Source organism: Embiotoca jacksoni, unplaced genomic scaffold, assembly GCF_022577435.1.
Source record: "Embiotoca jacksoni isolate LCO1_2020_lvr unplaced genomic scaffold, fEmbJac1.0.p SCAF_23, whole genome shotgun sequence".
Lineage (NCBI taxonomy): Eukaryota > Metazoa > Chordata > Actinopteri > Embiotocidae > Embiotoca > Embiotoca jacksoni.
This window is the reverse complement of record NW_027185374.1, coordinates 5,805,222-5,824,827: the sequence shown is the minus strand read 5'-3', so window position 1 is coordinate 5,824,827 and position 19,606 is coordinate 5,805,222. Positions and strand designations below refer to the sequence as shown.

The 19,606-nt window shown below is 39.8% G+C and overlaps 1 protein-coding gene across 4 annotated transcripts; it reads right to left on the bottom strand.

Moving 5' to 3' along the window:
* Positions 1 to 995: 995 nt before the first annotated feature.
* arhgap18 (Rho GTPase activating protein 18) lies at positions 996 to 18,322 on the bottom strand. 4 transcript variants are annotated; one of them, XM_069158469.1, is made up of 18 exons: positions 17,962 to 18,322; positions 10,625 to 10,871; positions 10,013 to 10,151; positions 9,198 to 9,280; positions 8,865 to 9,017; positions 8,200 to 8,263; positions 7,496 to 7,614; positions 6,456 to 6,527; positions 6,222 to 6,315; positions 5,785 to 5,876; positions 5,455 to 5,532; positions 5,143 to 5,302; positions 4,873 to 4,955; positions 4,582 to 4,788; positions 4,223 to 4,357; positions 3,232 to 3,356; positions 3,034 to 3,089; positions 996 to 2,838 (listed from the first exon to the last, which is right to left on the bottom strand). In XM_069158469.1, the coding sequence occupies exons 1-18, from the start codon at positions 18,096 to 18,098 to the stop codon at positions 2,747 to 2,749; spliced, it is 2,136 nt and encodes a 711-aa protein (XP_069014570.1). In that variant the 5' UTR covers positions 18,099 to 18,322; the 3' UTR covers positions 996 to 2,746. The 4 variants fall into 4 exon arrangements, with proteins under 4 accessions (XP_069014570.1, XP_069014572.1, XP_069014571.1 ...); XM_069158471.1 differs by having other exon boundaries at positions 10,625 to 10,724; XM_069158470.1 differs by having other exon boundaries at positions 3,232 to 3,353; positions 17,962 to 18,321.
* Positions 18,323 to 19,606: the final 1,284 nt, after the last annotated feature.

Sequence of the window (19,606 nt, the reverse complement as noted above, 5' to 3'; positions counted from 1 at the left end):
TTCTGAACTTATTTGTTTTGGTTTCTTTGTATGTATGGATTATTTGGGTTGCTACCAACATCTGGTGAAAATTTCATGTCAATAGAACCTTTGGAAATATATTTACTGAGAAAAATGGTGATGTGTTCAATACTTATTTTACCTGCTGTATGTCTTTATTATTGCAATGATAAGGTACTGTATTATCCTCTGTGCTACTGTTATTAACTTTGATGCTTTGGCAATAATGTTAACTGGACATTCATGCTAATAAAGCAAATTGAAATGAATTGAACACAAAGTAAATTATGCAATAAATGCTTTACTCTGCATTGCTGACACATCTCTCCATGACAACCATGTGGTCACTCTTCAAAGACGTTAAGAAGCCTTTAAGAACTTAAAAGAAATACAAATCTATAATATAGTCAGTCAGTTGTTATACCCTAAGGTGGAACAGATTGAACTGGAAGACATCCAAGGACACTCATTGTGACTTTTATTTTTTCACCACTTGTTTTATCTCTCTATGTGCTTACATGGTGTCCTTGGGGTTGATTTGTTCATATCATATGTAGCTGTAATATTGCTGCATTTTTTTTTCAGTTTCAAAATATTAGTTTCTCCCCATTGCATTGTTTTTATTTACATTTTACAGAGCGTCCCAACTTTTTTGGAAACGTGGTGGTATTGCTGATTCATTGTTGTTTTGGTACGTGCAAGATTTCTTCTGTCTTTCTTTCTTGTTCATAAAAGGTCCTACCGAATGTGTCCCACAGAATTCAAAGGTACATAAGGTTCCCGAGCACTTGCGAGGCACTGGACGAGACTAATTCACCTGCTCATCACAGAAAGAGCTGGACCTGCTGCTCAGTGTTTGTTAGAAGCATCTCATCCACCGTCCCTCCTGTTTTATTGCAGACAATTTAATATTAATTATTTTCATTTGAATACAGAAATTTGCACCCGACACCAGTAATGCAAATACTCCCAGTAAATCACCCGCAAAACAGTAAGCAATTTAGTACTCTTTATTTGAGATCTTAATAAATCAGGCCCCCAGTGTTTGTCACAGCGATATGTAAAAATGAGCCAAATTAATAGCACAATGATTTTTCCAGTATGCATGCACCGTGTTGGGTCATTTGCATACATAAGCAGATGTCGTAATTAATAACTGCATGTTTATTTACAAGCCGCTTTAGTGGTCGTTACAGAGGCATTTCGACAAATACATCATCATTTGGAAAAAAAAAAACATTCACAGTAAACAACATAATAAAAGACAAGGAGTGTTCCAAAGCTTTTTTCAAACTGTGACAAATCATTTGTTTTTAACGGTCCAAAGCTTTATCAGAAGAGAAGCATGAGTGAGTTTGACTTTGCTGTTCAGATATAATCCTCCACAGACTGTTGAAACTGTGAGAAACCATAGAGATTCAGATTAGGCTTTTGTTGAAAGCTAAAAGAAGCTCAAATACCGTAAGTGCCAAAAAGATCAAATGGAAATTTTCCATTCCTGGCAAAAATAGTGCTAAATATATGATGATGTCCAGATTATGAAATTTACACAGCCAAAAATCAAAACAACAAATCCCAAAAATATTCAAGTCCAGATACTTGTGGAAGCCATTGTGTGCAAATGTATCATTTCATAAGGCCATTTATACAGTCAGCAGTTTATTTGTTTAATATGTGCACTTCAGATTCCAACATATCTTTATAACAATCAAGTCTTCGATACAAAACTATACGTGATGTGAGCTTTGCACACATACTCCAATATGTATACAAATATATAAATGTGTTTGTTCACATTTGCACGCTGGTGTTGAGCAGTTTTAATGTAGACAGTTTAAAAAGTTCTAATGTACAGAACATTAATGTAAATCATGTTTTTTGAAAACAGGGAAGATATTCAGTAACGTCCAAGTCATCATCTCGTGTGCCAGCTGGTCAGTGACAGTAGAGAGATTTTGATCAGTTGTTGTTGCCCTATGGCATGCTCAACATTTTGTTTTACTTCATTACCTGTCCTCATTTAGCTTTGGACCCCCCGGTCCTCCTGGTGAAGCCCTGTGATAAACTGACAGTCAATAATGTGGCCATTATTAGGGCTTATAATAAAAATTTAAATTGATACAAGATTCTCAAAATTAGCCAACAGAAATTGGGCCTTAAACGATCTACATGATGGATTTAAAGATCGTTATACCTCATTGCACCAAACGGTGTTATTAATTTTATTACTGCAGACTCAGTAAAGTGATTAGATGCAATAAATCACAGTACACAAAACTGGGAGAATTTTTCCACCAGTGCACAGACATGACAAGGTCTCCAAACAAGTGGTTTTCTTTCAGCTGGAAAACTGTAGTGTACTTCAGATTCATGGTTCTGTTGGCCACAATTCTATTAGGCAGCACAAGACAGGGTGGAAAAAGTGGAAGAGGTTCGTAATCCCATCTCGTTTTTGCACATTTCCTGTCATTTTCCTATTTTCCCGTCTAGGAATTCTGACAATGAAATAAACTAGAAAAGAAATGTATTCCCACATATTTCACCAACTTCTTAACCTGCTAGTGTACAATTTGCATTTCTCGGTAGATGTAAGGGCCAACTAAAAGTATGTATGCGACACACGAACGGTCCAAATGCATCCAGAACCAGCAGATACCACAGAGAACCGTCTCCTTCTAGTAGGACACAGTGGTGAACAGTGGTGAACATCCGGAGCATTCAGCAGGGCATGATGGTAGAAATGAGTTTATCTCTGCACAGGTTTGATGACCCACTCGGCTGTAGGGTTCAGCTGGAAGAGGTCTTTCATATACGTTTCTCCATCCAGGCATCTTTCCTCTTGGAAAGGACGAGGACAAGAAGGAGTGAAGACAAAGACAGACGTTTAACAGATGAACATCATGGGTGTACTTAATATAACTGTGATTAATTTCTGGTGGATCTTTGATCCTAGTGGAGCACTAGCAGGATTACTAGCAGAGAATAAAATGTAAATAACATAATTTATGATTTTGTAGTGGGAGCAGGACTTACTGATGTTTCCACCAATCTCATAGAGACACAGCTCTTCTTTTTTCACTGCCACTGAGCTAGTAGGACGAAGAGAAAAAGAGAGGGGGGGGAAGACAGCAAGAGGAAGAGATAAAGAGATCAAAGGACAAGTTTTACAGAGCCAAGAGAAGTACAACATGCCTGCATGTCTACTTGAAGTGCTGCTAGTATACACATTACCTGTCTTGGCTGAGGAAGCGAGTTAATACATCAGCGGCTAGCAACGTTTCGGTGAGCTGAACTGCCATGGAGATTTTACTGAACTGCGGCGCTTGGACTCGTATAAATCCCTGCGAATTCTCCTGCTTGTAAACATTCAAAAACAGAGCCAGAGGAGAGAAACACAGTCAATCACACGGCCATAAACACTTCAGAAGACGGAGGCCATCACCCAAAACACTCATCAACACACACTCACATAAGACTCAGGGAAACTAAAGAATGTGGACTTGAATAAATGACTGCTCCTCTGTATAATAAACTCAAGTCACTGTCTGGACTCACAGCACCGGGGTCAAATGTTACTGCAGTTACTCATTCACCAAGAATTTGTCCGCAGGAACAGATCCATTTTAACAGGCTGCTATACTCCTCTGGGTTTTTCCGTATAAAAAATAAATAAAAATAAATAAATATAAATAAATAAATAAATAAATAAATATATATATATATATTAGCTTGTAAACATAACTTCTATGTGATCAACCAGTCAAGCATCAACCAATCCGGAGAGCAGGTTGACCGCTAATCAGATGTCCATTTTGATTGACAAAAGAAGATTATGTGCGCTGGAAAATAATTTAAATTGTGTGAAAACCTTTGTTTTCAATGTTTATAAATACTGCATGCAAATCACTTCAGCACCACTAGATGTCACCATTCCTCTGAAGACGGAATATACAATCTGTATGATGTGGCCATTGTGGACAGATCAGTTGGCATCTAGTGTGACCATCAGGTTTATACTGTAACACTCTATTTATGTACAATCTAATGCTGCCATACATGTTCACTGATTAAAAGATGTGGGGAACTCTTTTCTCTGCTTTACTAGTTGTTTACTGCTCATATGAAAGTGAAAGCATGCAGTCCACTGCTTTGAAACAAATTGTACAGTATGTCAGCTAAAAGATGAAATTCCCGTCAAAAACAAGAAAATTAAAGCTCGTACCTCAGGGACAGCTTTATCAGATAGTTTGTCAGTGGTAATCTTCTTCAGCAGCTTCCGCACAGCTCTCTCTTTATTTTGTTTCCGCTGACTTTCCATGTTGTGTTGTCTGACCTGGGTCACAATGAACTTGGGGATCTGGATACAGAGACAACAGAGAGATGTGATACCCTTAGGGCTGTACACACTGTACCATCCTCCATGCTGCCTGGATAAATCAATGAGTGTTTGGTAGATGTCTAGCCAGGATACGCTGAGAAAAGCGTTCTCTGCCTATTATACTCATACAAGTGTTGACTTTGACTCAAATGCACAGTTCATTTATAAAAGTCTTAAAACTAAAGTGTTTCTTTGCATCTTACTGTCCAGAGAAGATTCTGGTATCTGATCAGCAGCCGGACAATGTTGGCCGTGCTGGTTGCCATGGAGAACTCCTGTTGCTCTGTAACCTTGGACCGAAAGCCTTTGAACATGAAGATATTGGGTGCCATGACAACAGAAACATTGTTCAGTGTCATTTTATTGTTGGCCTGGTGATCGATCACACGCTGGAAAAACTCCATCAGTGCCTGCAAAATGGAAATTTGATTTATCATTTTAGTTTTATTGAAATAAAGGGTCACGCCTTTCAAAAGGACTGCATGTGCATCTACCTTCAAAGTATCCCGATTGGCCTCGGGTAACAAAAGGACCAGCAGGTTCAAAGCCTGAAGCTGTTGCTTCTTCGTGGGGAGCTCTGTCAACACACACACACACACACACACACACACACACACACACACACACACACACACACACACACACACACACACACACACACACACACATGAATGTGTGAGTGTGTCAGTTCATTGTCTGACATATCGTGTCTGTAAAGCTCTTGTGATTAAACACAATGCTTCATGGACAGATTGTATACATACTGTCAACAGCGATAAATGCGTTGAAGTACTCCACAGTCAGCAGTGGATGGGGCAGCTCCCTGATGAACAGCTTCAAAAGGCTAGCAGCATCATGCTGTTTCAAATGTTCCCACGAAAACATCCCATCATAGAAAGAGGACTCGAGCTCCTGGCACAGTGACTGGATTTCGGAACATACACAGATAGACATAGATAAGCCATAACTTTATCAGCTTCAGCAAAATGGTAGGTTGCTAGCTAGCAATCGCGTTTTGATCGACCTCATAATTTGACCATTTTACAGTGTGTCTATGGGGTTGCAGTCAAACCCACCTTGACTCTAGTGGCTGCTCCAGGGATCCGTAGCAGCCCCTCGGTGTCTAATCCCTCCTGCTCAATATGACTAATAAGCTAATGGTAAGAGAGAAAGATTAAGGTTAGGTAAAATACCACAAGAACAATTATGTTGGACTTACTGGTAACAAGTTTCAGTCCCATGTGATACTGTGCAGTGTAAATTATCAATATGAGAAATAGAGCGAGATGCACTGATATACTGCTGCTGTTGGATTGGTTACTATTACAAGACTTCCCCCTCATCATTGCTGTGAGTTTGAATGGCCCAGATCTCAAACTGACAATGTGACTGGCTGGCGTGCTCACCCTCTGCAGTATGAATGGCACCTTGGTCCCAGGGGCCCGCCTCTGGTCCTGATCCAATAAAGTGGGGATGGGAACCCCAAACAGACCACTTTCTGCACACACAAACACAAATACTGAGTAATGCTGAGATTTCTTATCAACTATGCAGACAATGTCATATATACAAAATTAATTTGTACTAATTTCAGGTTTTTTAACTGAGTTCTGTTTGTCTGTGTCAGCATTTGCATAGATTTCTATGTGTGTATGTGTGTAAATACTCATACTTTTATACGTCTTTATTTGTGTAACTGAGTGTGTATTTTTGTGTGTGATGAAACTCAGTTTTGTTTACCCTTTGGGCTTTCCAAATCATGTGTGTGTGTGTGTGTGTGTGTGTGTGTGTGTGTGTGTGTGTGTGTGTGTGTGTGTGTGTGTGTGTGTGTGTGTGTGTGTACCTTTAGTCTTAACTTTGACAGCTTTGTGTGCCTTGGTGTCTATCCCGGCAGTGTCAAACAGAGCAGTCATCTCCACAAGCACCAGTCTACGCACCTGACAGAGAACATTAAAAAATTGAAAATATTATACAACAACCATACAGGAGACATCGAAACTAACAGACCTTTTTGTGGTGGGTCAATCATTAAATAAACTGACAGGTACAGATCATGCAGCCTGTCCCAGCATATTACCTTTTTCATATCCAGAGGAGACAGATCTCCTATTTTGGTCTGACCTGTTTTATCTGGGAGCAGCTTGAAGTTCTAGAGCAGAAAGATAAAGGGAAAGGGGAACAGAGTGGTCAGTCACTGTGGATGAACTCCTACACCCACCTGTGCACAGTGCAACAGTGAATTAATTGCATTGTGCATGGCATAACTCGAGCCCCTATATAGCTCTTATATGAATGCAGGCAGCAGTGGCATTGATCTGTTGTACCAGCTTCAACCACCAGATGTCACTGAAGACCAGCACTTAGGCTGCTCCTACAAAAGAGCTGCATTCTGCTCATTTGCAACACTGAATATTGTTTCATTTCCAATGTTTATTCCTAACATTAAACTGTACGTCATTGTTCATGGGTGCAATTACATTTGAGGACAGATTTAAAAAAAGAAAAAAGTCATGCATCCCAAACAAACCATAACATAAAAACACAACTTGTTGACACAGACTGTACACTTTAAACATTCCTAGTGCATCCTATGGAAATAAAAAAGAAAATCTGACCTCACAATGTCAACAACTTCTGGTTGTAAAACTACAAGACACATGCTATTTCGTTAATAAAACGGTTTCGCAATGCCTGCAATCCAAGAATTAAAGTCAAGTCAATTTTTATGTAACATTTAAAATATAACAAGAGCTGCACTACAGCAAACAAATACTACAAATATCTAAGTCCTCAAAGAGAAAATTAGGACAGAAAACATTTTTTCAAACCTAAAAAACACAATCCTATTCAGGTCTGTCGTTTATCAGTCTTTCTGTTATCTCTGATAATCATGGCAACAATTCATAAAAAAGCAATTCAAAATGGCTTTGACTCTGCTTGCATGAGTATAATAATAATAATAATAATAATAATAATCAGTGCATCCAGTTTATTCACTGGAGCCGCAACACTTGAACATGACACGTTTAATATAGAACAAATAAGTAAACATGATGAGGAAGTGAATGTGCATAAAGCCGTTGAATGTATGTTTCAGTGTAGAAGCATGCGACTCACTGGTAGTTTGTCATCGGGTGAGTTAAGGCTGGCAGTGACCTTTAAGCTTTGATGGTTGTCCCTGTAACTGAGTGCCTGCTCTGAAAATGCCACTTCAACGTTCAACTCAGTCTCCATTTCTGTTGAGAAACAACCCCAAAAGCAATAAAAGATGTGACCGCACAAGCAGTGTACAACAAGTTAATGTGTTTATGCCAGCAAAGTGCAAGTCTTTATACAGAGAGACAGACAATAAACATGTTTTACACTTGTTTAAACCCCACAGTGCATTAGTCACTGTAGCAGAGAGGAAGTAAACTGCAGATTTTTTGTGTCTCTTTAAGTACACTGTTAGGTTTTACCAAAAGATTTTACAACATAGAAAAGTTCATAATAAATCAGTAGTTATTAGTTCAGATTACCTGAATTCATTGTTGTAGCATATATTTCAATTCAATCTTTTTATTTAATTTTATAGTAACGATAAATTGCACTTCCTCTAAATATCTGCAGAAAGGTTATAAAAAGGGCTGCTCTGTTGTATTACTTACTATTTTATGGCATAATATCACATTGTATTGTGTTCATAATCTTCTCTCTTCCATTATTTCCAACTTGTGTGTCTGTGAATTGCCCGGCAGAAGTTTATTTGGGCCTTAGTTCATCTTTCTCTACATTGACTCATGCTGCATGCGTGTGTGTCTGGATGAGTATGTCGCACATACCGGCTGGAGATGCAACTTTTTCTCCATTCTCACTTCCCTGTTTGAGTTTGTGAGGCTCCGCATCCTGCAACACAGCAACACAGAGACATACAGTAACTGCACAGTACACAGTGTTCAGCAAGCTCAGCACAACACAGCAAATTCACAGAACACTGTTACATATTATCTTATCTGTTAATTAGTGGACAAAATGTGTGTCTTAGCAGAAGAAAGGGGAAACTCTTTGTTCAAGTAGTTTGGACTCGCAGTAGTGCAGCAGCAAGTTTAGTAGAAACTGGTTACTGAATATCTCCAGACTGTTGTGGCAGTGAACACAAAGTCGTGACCACGTCCTTTGTGGCGAGTAAAAAAGGAAACTTTGAATTTCTTTATTGTGGTGGGATGTTCAATTCATCAAAAAGTGGAGAGTCAGTGTCCAGATATCCAACATAATGTTCTCAACAATGAGTTGTTACTGAGATTCTGTGACAGACTTCCATGAAAATAATTTTCAAAGGAACTTAATAACCAATAGCTTTAAAGCAACAGTATGACATTTCGGGACATACAATTTTTTTTAATTTTTTTATAAATTCCAGCCGGTGTCATAGATCACAGCATGAAGTGAAGTAAATGGGATTTTTAACTCGACTAGTTTGTGCTGATGAACATGTGCATCTCCTAACCTTCTCAGGAGGTCTGAATATATCGCGGACATCAGGAAGGTGCTGCCGGTTGCGTCGCCGTAGCAAAGTCTGTTGCAGTGTTGTCACGCGACGTTCTACAGCTGCCGCCTGAGTTCTGGTGAGTGTGGACAGGAACACTGCGCTGTCTTCTTCCTGTCAATCAATCGGTCAGGATCAGACATGAGTCAGTAGGTATAACATGTATCTATCCATTTGTCTAGATCATATTGTTTTCCATTAGATGGGCTTTGACCTGAAAATATCAAACTGATAAACTATGACTCAATTTGGACTCAGATGACACTAATGAAATAAGGGATAAATGATTGACACCTGATCCTGGTCAGCTGCCAATGAATCATCAAACAGCCGCGCTAGCCCCGCCTCTGTAAGCCACGCCTCCTCCTGCTCTCCTTCTGAAAGACACAAAGAGAGAGGCTTTATTGAAAAGGGAAGATGATGGATGATATCACACTTGGTTGCTCATATGATACATCAAGGGTGCCAGTTTGTTGCTCCAAATGGGTGAAAGAGGTGGTCAACATATGAAAAGGAAAAGCAAGAGATCTAAAACACTTGAACAGTCCTATACGTGCAGGAAAGGGAAAGGAGTGACCACAAATAGAACTGGACACATATATCATACAGGAAGAGTGTGTTTATTCAAGACAACAATAGCCTTCACAAACAGGCTGAAGACAACAGCTGTCACAGCAGTCACTTCAGATCAACGTGTGGCATTAAACTTCTACAAAGAGAAGCACATCGTCTGCAAAAAGACATAAAATGACAATAAACATTTGTGTTGTTTTTGTGCTTTAAAGAGTCTGAGAGTTGTGGATCTCTCCTGCAAAATGTTACTGAAAGAAATAGAAAATGACACAGGATGCAGCTTTCAGTCTGCATGTCTTTCTTCTATGTGGGAGGAGTGGTGGGTGGGGACTTTCATATTACATTGCTCATAATCCGTCCCTATCTGGAACCACACACATGCATAGACTAGCTAATGATCAAACTCTGACGCTTCATGTTCAACTCTCCAAGTACAGTTCTCTCAATCAAGAATAAAAAGGGCTGACCACATACATGATCAGATCTACGGTGAGTAAAGAGTGAGGTTTATGTCCCGCAGATACGGTGTATCCTACCTTCAGGAATTTTCTGCTGCTCCTCCTCTTGAACTTCTGCTTCTCCGCCACCTTCTCCCCTCCCTGCTCCTCCCCCTGAGCGGGTGATGTTCTCCACCTCCTTCCAGTAGTCATCCATCTCCAGCTCATCCAGAGAGTCCTGCAAGATGCGCAGATGCACAAAGACGAGGCAGTTTCAAGTTTTACTCATTCTTGTTCCAGTCCAAAACAACTGTTAATGTTAAAAAAAAAAGTGTTCTGGATATAATGCAAAGAGATAACAAATAGCTGCACAAGACTCGCAACCAGTCTGAACAAGTCGCAAAGGTGGCTGCAAAGATGCTCTCAGATAACATACAGACACACACATCCACATATTTTTCATAAACCATCTAAACTTTTAAAAGACCTGAGTTTGCTTTACTTTCACTCTGCTTCATCCTTGAGACTCAAAACACATCCTCCCAGAGAGACATTAAATACTTCCAATACATGAGAGACAACAATTGTTACTTTAGATTTTATACAACAGCAGCATGTTGGAATAAATAACTTTTTACGCAGGTTAAATGTGAAGATAATCTGCTCACAAGTGAGGTACGACTGATTTCCATCACATCACTCACAACCTACCTGAGAGTTGCAGCGCTTGCATGCGGGTTGTGGTCTGGACCTGGAATTGGGGCTGTGCCGGGGACTGGAGCCTGTCTTGGGGCTGGAGGAGGGCTGGGACCTGGGGAAAGAGGCGGAGCTTGGATTGGGAAGTGATGGCGGGTCAGTGCTGCTGTTTTTTGTAGTACAGGTGGTAGTGGAAGGTCCATGTCTGTCTCCATGTTGTGTGTTTTGGTTCTGTTGCAGAGTGTAATGGCCTGTTCTGCGGCTACAAAGGAGACATACACAGACAGAAGGAGGAATGTCAGACATGTAAAAAGATTAAAAAAAAATCTGGTGTTCCGCTGGTTGTTAGGCATAATCCATGCTCAGCATTATGATAGATGTCTCATATCAGCACTTGTATCATACATATTTTCCTGGATTATAAATGCTGGATTGGCTCAGAGCTGATTGTTGTTCTCTGTGAGGGGGTGTGTATGCAGCGATGTTTCCTTTGCCTTTAATGGTACGACAAGTGAGAGACATGTTTTGGCACACGTCTGCGAGTGAGTCAGAAGGACAGAAGTCGGCCAAACGCTCTAACTAAAGACGAGCCAGTAGCATGTTGAATTCCCAACCAGTCAACTAATAAGGTTGGGGACATACGGGGGAGTGAGACCAGCAGCTCTCGCACACCTTGAACTTGACTTTGCTAGATAAACACAATTTACGCAGTTCAGCATGTTGTTTATAAGTGTTTATAAGTTTAGCCGAGACAGTTTGAACTGCTAATTATAGCAAGGAATGACTTCATAGAGCCAGCATAACACTCTAAGTAATAATTATCTAACTATATGACCGTATGAGTCAGTAAACAATTTAGGGAAATTATGACGTCATGTGCAGTCATGGTTTATTGCTAAAGCAGAGAGGACACATGCAGACAGATCAGAGTTAAACTGATATCTAAAAGGCATGAGACAACATGGTGTAGAATCAAACCTAAGAACTGAGTGAGTGGAAATCATCACCCACTGACATCAGGTAGTATTTTTATATTACCTGACACCTGACAATGACAGTGACACCAGTCAATGACACTAGTCAGTCAAGCTGAACATTCTTGTCATTCATCCATCTATTTGCAAATCTCACATTTGTGATCTCACATGCAAACACACTGCTAGAAAAAAAAAAAAAAAAATACAGAGCTGCATGCTAGTCAGTGTTAAAAAGGCCTGAGAGAAAGAGTAGCTACTGGCTGATTCAAGTCACCACAAGTCGTCCGGTAAGAGAACCAACATTATGTCCACTTTGTTCAAAAATTTATACTTTTATGTTGGACACCACTGGTCCTGCCCCTATTAAACTTTGAAGACAGCACATTCGACTCCGTCTGGCATTTAGAAACAGCATACATCTGACGGGTGCTCAAGAATTCATTCAAATACAGTCTCGCTTTATGATGATAGCACAAGCAAAAGCCAAAATTTCAACAACAATGATCTAATGATCTAAGAAAGAGGAGATGAAACACTAACAGAAATCGTGTCAATAAAAATAAAAAACAATATATTTTATTTACTTAATACTCAGCTATCAAATCAGCTAACTCTTGAATAATAAACGACAGAAATATTGGAACTAGACAATGAGACAAATGGAGTAAATGAAATAAATTAGCCTGTGAGACTAACAGGGAAGTCAGTCATGTTCTGTGTTAATTAATTTGGAATTATCAGCTGTGTATTACTGAGGCGTCACACCGAGCTAAAGCCACATACCACAGCAGACTTCCTGCCACACGCACACACTGACAACATTAAAACACCAGTAAATCTAGTCACACACACACACACACACACACACACACTTTGATGCATCAGATATTTAACCAGTAGCTGACCTCCTCCTCTTCTTCCTCCTTCATCCTCTTTCATTTCACAGTTCCCTCCTCCTCACCCTCCTCCTGTCTTCACTTCCTCTCTCCCCCTACTCCTCCTTTTTTCCTGCTTTTTTTTTTCTCTTCATGGTAGTATCTCTTTTCCTCTCCTTCTTCCTTCCTCCCGGTGGGAAGTGTGATACACTGACTCCTCTCTGTCTTTATAATTACAAACATATTCCCTGACACGTCTTCCTTTGCCTTGAAATGCTGAATTTATTGAAATTAAACTGAAATGTTTTCACTTGTGAGGAATGGCAAGAATGACTCTGTTTTCTAAATTTACTTGAGGAGATTTGTTTACCTTAGAAGCAGATGTAAACCTGGCAGACACATATACATGAACTCAGTGGGTGAGTTAATCATTTACATTCATACAGAGCTTCAGGAAGAAAAACAGTTTGACCAAACCATAAATCGGAGGTTAGCAAACACACTCAAACATATTAATACTCATATCAGTTTACCAGGGTTGGTAGTTCAGATTACTGAAGAAATAAGCAGCATGTGTTTTTCATTAACACTACACTGGATTTACAAAAAACAGTATATGGATTATGAAGTTGAAGTGTTACAGGGTAAATCCTAGATAAGAGGATCTCAAATTATTTTTTATGAAAAGCCAATAATTTATCTGGATGGAGGGCTGCCAGACAAAAATAAATGTTGATATGTGAAATTACATCTCATTAAATTATAATATATTTCACACAAAATTTACATTCTGAATCCAAAATAAAAACTTCAGAATAATTAAAACACTCTTTAATATGCTTAATAGTTTTTTGTTGTTGTTGTTGTTGTTTTTAAATTATTTTGCAGAAATGACAATAAAAACAAAGCATCCATGTGCTTCTTTTTGGGAGAATAAGCACAAGCTTGTAAAATGCAGTGGCCTGCCAAAACAAAGAAAGAGCTCTCTCCGAGAGGATTTGGTGTTCCCCTGACTTTTCATATAATGACATCATTGGGGAAAAGCTGAAATTTTTTTTATCCATTACTGTGGTTTCAGACAATTTCCTGCAAAACTAACCAACATTAACTCTACTTTGTGTTTAGTACAATTTAGGAAATATTGCTAAGATGGCAAGCATGGTAAGCATTATGCTGCTTAACCTCAGCAGGTTAGCATTGCCACTGTGGGCATGCCACCATGTTTTTATTAAGTCTCACAGAGCAGCTAACATGCCTGCAGATTCCTGCTCAGATTTGTGGATGTATTTACATTCAGAACTGCATTTTAGTGCCAGTTAGTCCAAATCTGTCTGATACCCAATAAAAATCAAGGCTGACGAGAAACAGATGTGATGGGATCCGACACTCCTGCCTTGTTTTCCATTTACCTATAATCCGGTGGTGCAAGAAAATACATTTACAACCTTGTTAAAAAATAATCTTTGTAGCTTCAATAAGTCTTGACAACTGTGAATGAGTCAAACCAAACGTGCAGACGTTCCTCCTGTGTATTTCTGAGTGGGGCTTTCCCAGTTTAAAAAAATATGAAAGTCAAGGCCACAATACACACACACACACACACACACACACAGAGGCTGAGAGCTGACACAGAGAGAGGTCAGGTGCCCTTGTGAGTAAAACAAACACATTCTCTGTATGTACATACATTCAAACAAGAAAAACAGGGCTGCAGCTGTGTGTGTGATTGTTCAACTCTGTACCTTTTAAGTGCAAACAGGAACCCAGCAAAGAGCAAGTTTAGCAGCGATGATCATAATATGAGTCAAGATCTGAGGAAGTGCACTTGGTCAACTATTTGAGCCTGCAAGACCTCTGTGTGTGTGTGTGTGTGTGTGTGTGTGTGTGTGTGTGTGTGTGTGTAAATGTCTTTATAAAAACCGTATTTATGATAACACAGATGTGAGGACATTTAGGCTGGTCCTCACATCTTTTAAGTGCAATTTGAGGGTTAAGACTTGGTTTTAGAGCTGAGATTAGGTTTGGAGTTCGGCACTTAGTTGTGATATTAAGGTTAGGGTAAGGGAATGGGGACTGCATTTTGACTGTTCTCACAAAGATAGAAACACATGTTTAAAAATAAAAAAATTTACAGAACAAAATTTAAGTTGATAGTGTACAACGTAGATTTCCAATTTATGTTATTTTATACTTCTATGTCACCACTGGTGACTTGGAAGATTGAGATTTTACATTCAAAACATAAAATCAATCATAGAATATACTGTATTGACATGTTAACCATCAAACAGTATATTTTACCATGGCCAGCTTCAACATTAAATGCTGCTAATGTTAAAGCATTTATCAAATTCCAGTATTATAATATAGGCCTACAGAACATAATAATTCAACATGTTTTCTTAAAATGTATTGCTCTGATACTCTTTCTACTTCAGATAAATCTTAAATATAGGACTTGTTTTTACATGATGGTGTTTATACTTTTTTGGTAACTATGTTTATTTGGTTTGTTGCTTAGAGTGAGAACAGAAAATTGATAACAGACCATGTCTGAGCATGTCAAAAAGTTTAAAGTGCACACATGTTACGTACAAAAAAAAACTAGTGTGAAAACTACAAGTTGTGGTTTTAGTTTTACAGTGTATACAGTATTTGTATTGTGCTTCATATTTACTGTAAACAGAAATTATATCAATTTATCAATAACTCTCAGCAATAAAATTAATTACTGTATCTCCCAAAATGTACAACAATGATCTTTTAAAGGACCCGAGTAGTTTTTCTAGCACTGACGATGATGTGGTGGACAATAAGATTATTATTTTTTGTTTGGCAATTTCAACAAAAAAGTGAAGAATTGACAGCTGAGGAAATCTGCAGCCAACATAAGAAAAGGGAAGAGGACGAGAAGCGTGTGCATGTATGTGGTATTCCCATTCAATTAACAGATGCCAGCTGCTCTGTGTGAAGACAGAGGCCGCATCTGTTCCCCTTCTCACACAGTTACTGGTCTCAGCACTGGTTGAATAAATCATCTGCCTTTAGCTCTGATAAATATAACACCCATCACTGTCTGTTACAATCGTCCTGTCTTTCTTGGGCGGGGCATCTGCCTCTCTTTCCACTTGTTTCTCTGGTTTATATTTAACTTTTTTTTCCTCAGCTCATTTACAGCATTCTGTTGTGAGTCCTGTTCATTCTTACAGGCTCCAAATCTAATCTAAGACAGTGAGTACTATAGAGGACAGCTAAGTGATTGTACTTCCTGTCTGTTCTGCTGGAGTTCACTTTTTTAACCTTGTAACCTTTTATTTCTTCCACTTCCTGTGCAGCCTTGTATCTCTGCTGTACGAGTTAGTCTTGTCTGTTACATCACACTGTATTTATTTGAACCACGTGTCTACTGGCCACTAAGTCACTCAACATATATACATTGGGAAACACTGCAGGACAGTGAAAAACACACCAAATACAGACATCAAGACTCCCAGCAGACACGTAACCTAAGGCTCCTTAGGTCGGATGTCCTCTGCTGGTGCAGGGCCAGCAGCACTGTGCTGTCTGTTTGTCTGTCCGAGTCTCTCTGCCTCTCATTTCCTGCCTTGGGGAAACAATGACCACAAAACTAAGCCTACAGAAGTCAACCAAGACAGGACACGCTCACTCTGCTGTGGGAGGTGAGACAAAGGCAGGCTGTAATGTGATGCTGTTTTTTATTTTTTCTAGCTGGCTGGACAAGCCATCTGGAACACACACACACTCACATACAGTGGGACAGGTGTGTCCACCTGAATGCCAGCTGGACTGCATTGTTTACTTTTACCACACCACCGGTTGTTGACAGCATTTTTTTGCCGATGTAAACACGAGGCCTCACAGCCAGCTCGGCCCGGCCGGATAAATAAGCGCGCTCTGTTATAAATAAAAGAGTGCAACTGTACAGCTGTTTCCATACGAGACGACTTCCCATTCATCGTTGCCCCTGTGACCGCAGCACCTCTTCAATTATTGCTCAGGTCGTTTCCTCGCTGGAAGAAGCCGACAACAAGGATGCCATGCCATGAAAACAATAAGTCATAAAAATAAAAGCAGTGACGGCAACCCTGCATTCTTTCACTTTGGCTATAAAGACGCAAAAAGAGACAAATTTAAAAGGGAAAAAAAAACTGAAAAATGAATGGCAGGTCTTTACTAATGCAGGTCACAGGGGTTCACTGAGTAGGAAAGTCTGAAGATCTCAAGCTAACTTTGGGATGCTTTGGACCAACATGTCAACACTCAATCATCATCAACAACACAATAATAATTACCCACTGCTAAACGCTGAGCTGATGCATGAAACTGTAACAGCTGATAAGATACCAGACGTTCCTGCTGGTGACACCTCTGAATGGTTTTAAAGTAAAACCAAAAGCTTGAGACTGTAACAACGCCTCCGGCCGTACAGTTAGTTGTACATCTCTGGTCTTTTTTGTGTTTGTTCACACTCTTCTGCTCTTATTTGTCCATGACTTTTTGTTCTGATTATGATGTTTCTAGTTGTCTGTCAAGTGTATTGGGACCATATTACATGTTGATACTACACTCAACATAAAACAGATTGAATTGTCTATGATCCTCTGGCCAATTTACGTGTTTAATATTTCAGTTAATAGAGTTTACTTGATTTAAAAAAATCCTGGCATCTCATTCTCCCATAAATTCAAAGGTGCAACCGGAATCCTTGACTTCATCAATTAATCAGCCAATTATTGTATTACTGTTAAGCATTTTGTCTATGGAATATCAGAAAAGAGTAAAAATAAGATATCATTTCTAACAGCCCAAAGTAATGTCTTCAAGTTGGTTCACCACAGTCCAAAACCACACAGATAATCATTTTACAGACATACAAATCTAAGAAAAAAATGAAAAATATTGCACTGACTACTTTACATATCTGCCAAATCTGAGCAATATTCATTATAATACAAATTATTGGGAAAAGATGAACCTTGGACCTAGGTGGGAATTAGATATCTCCACTGCAAAATCTGGGCTAGAGTAACAAGGCCAAGGTGAACCTGTTGATTAGAAAGGTGGTGAAGGAAAAACATATCCCGAGGCCAAAGGTAAGAGTTAGCACCTATTGAAATAAAAAAAATTTAAAAAAAAAAGAGAAGAGAAGAAAGCTGCCTGTCTGCCTGCCTGGGGTGCAGCTCAGCAGATTACTGCTGGGTTCAACTTCTCCAGCAGGATGCAGAAAACACAAAAGAGGTGGCTTTATTCAGCTATTCTGCAAAGTCAACACATTCTCCACAGCTCCAGTTCAAAAAGGAGGAAAACGGTTTTATCACTGTGACCTTTGCTCTGACACACACACACACACACACACACACACACACACACACATACATACATACACACATATATATATATATATATATATATATATATATATATATATATATACACACACACACACACACACACACACACACACACACACACGTCCCACCTTACTACGGCGGACTCGTGGTCCGGGACTGGCGGACAGCTCGACGCGCACAGTCCCGTTTGCGGCAACAGTTCCGTGTTGCTGTGGTAACCCGTTAAAACCACTCCCCGGGACTGGTGCTGCTGCTGCCAACTCATGCTTCTCCTCCTTTTCTTCTTTCTTCTGTTTTACCCGCAGCTGTCATCCGATCACTGATCGATAGGTAATCTATCGGTCTACCTGCCTGTATATCTATCCGCGCGTGCTCTCCGGCGCTGAGCTCTCGTGCTGCCGACTCATTCTGACATCAGACTCCCCCTGCGTCCTTCTTCCCTCCGTGTCCCTCTTGTTCTCGTCTCTCTGCAACTTGCCTGCGTGTTTTTCTAAGAGGCAGAGCGGGACATGGGCTGGACCTCACGCTACTCAGGGATTGGCCCAAACTGCAGGTCAAAGTTTCACAGGGGACAGCGCCCCCAGCTGCTCGGACAGTGCACTGGCTACTTCCTGCCGAAATGCTCCAGGGATTATGAAAACAAGTAACATAGACAATATTATGTTATATAATATTATGTGGAGTGTATGTTAATATAATGCATTTATTTATAAAGTTCACACCGTGTCCATGAGTTGCTGCGTGCAGAGCAGTTTGGTTTGGCTCTGTACTCCAGCATATTACATTAGAAAGGAAGCAAAGACTCTGATGAGCAGATTTCAAGATGCTTGCATCGATAGCAGGTAAAAATAAATAAATGGAAGAAATCTGGTTATGGATTATGGATAACGTCTCCAGGAACGATGCCAAATGTCTGCTGAGCTCATGTTTGGGTGGTATCAGGACCAGACTTCTACCTGCCACAGTCTCCAAAAGATGAAACATAATAACCTCTTGCCATCAAGTGCTTATTATTCTCATTGCTTTAATTTTGGTCCCCAAAATGCATGACTGTAGCCTAAACATTAGACAACCAGCAGCTCATCTTCTCCTTTAGTGTCCTGTACACACTCTGAGTATATGTTCATGCAGTGAACATTAGATGGTATAGGTGGCAATTAGCTGTCAGCGCTTCCACTTCTTACCATCCACCATATTCAACTGTTTATTATAATTTTACAGCTACTGCAAAGCACCTGGAAACTTGAACAAGTCCGGTACTCACCCAAGAAGCAGCTCTTTGAAGCTTGAATCCTTTCATACGTTTACCTTGTACAGCTGTGAGAAATTTCCATAATATTCTGCTAAATCAAAGCTATGCATAGTGTTCAGCAAGAATGATATCAGCAGGGAAATAATACACACCCTTGAGGCATTAAACTAAAAGCAACAAGTCTTGGCACTAGGTGTGTTAAAAGCTCATTTTCTGTAATCCTCAAAATCTGAGTACCCTCAGGAAACACACAGCACGAGTAAGGTTGAGTGGACATATCTTGTTATAATAAAACAAAAATATATAAAGGGTTGCACACATACTGATTCAACCCCAAAGATGCCCCATTCCTCACCTGAGAAGAAGGTAGTGCGCAATTCTGGAGCCCATTGTGTCCGTCTGTGTTGGTACCAAGCGGAGCATTTCCTACTGGCCATGTGCTGGGAGATGATGGTGGAACACTCACACACTGTGACAAGTGGATTAGCCCGAAAGGTCAATCAGATTTTTCTGCTCCTCCC

What these genes read in the sequence shown, in the direction of transcription:
- arhgap18 (XM_069158469.1), bottom strand. Translation starts at nt 18,098, where the DNA reads ATGAGTTGGCAGCAGCAGCACCAGTCCCGGGGAGTGGTTTTAACGGGT. An exon ending in GCAGCAGAAAATTCCTGAAG is followed by an intron (nt 9,281 to 10,012) that starts GTAGGATACACC and finishes TGTGTCTTTCAG; the next exon opens with AAGGAGAGCAGGAGGAGGCG. An exon ending in TGGCAGCTGACCAGGATCAG is followed by an intron (nt 9,018 to 9,197) that starts GTGTCAATCATT and finishes ATTGATTGACAG; the next exon opens with GAAGAAGACAGCGCAGTGTT.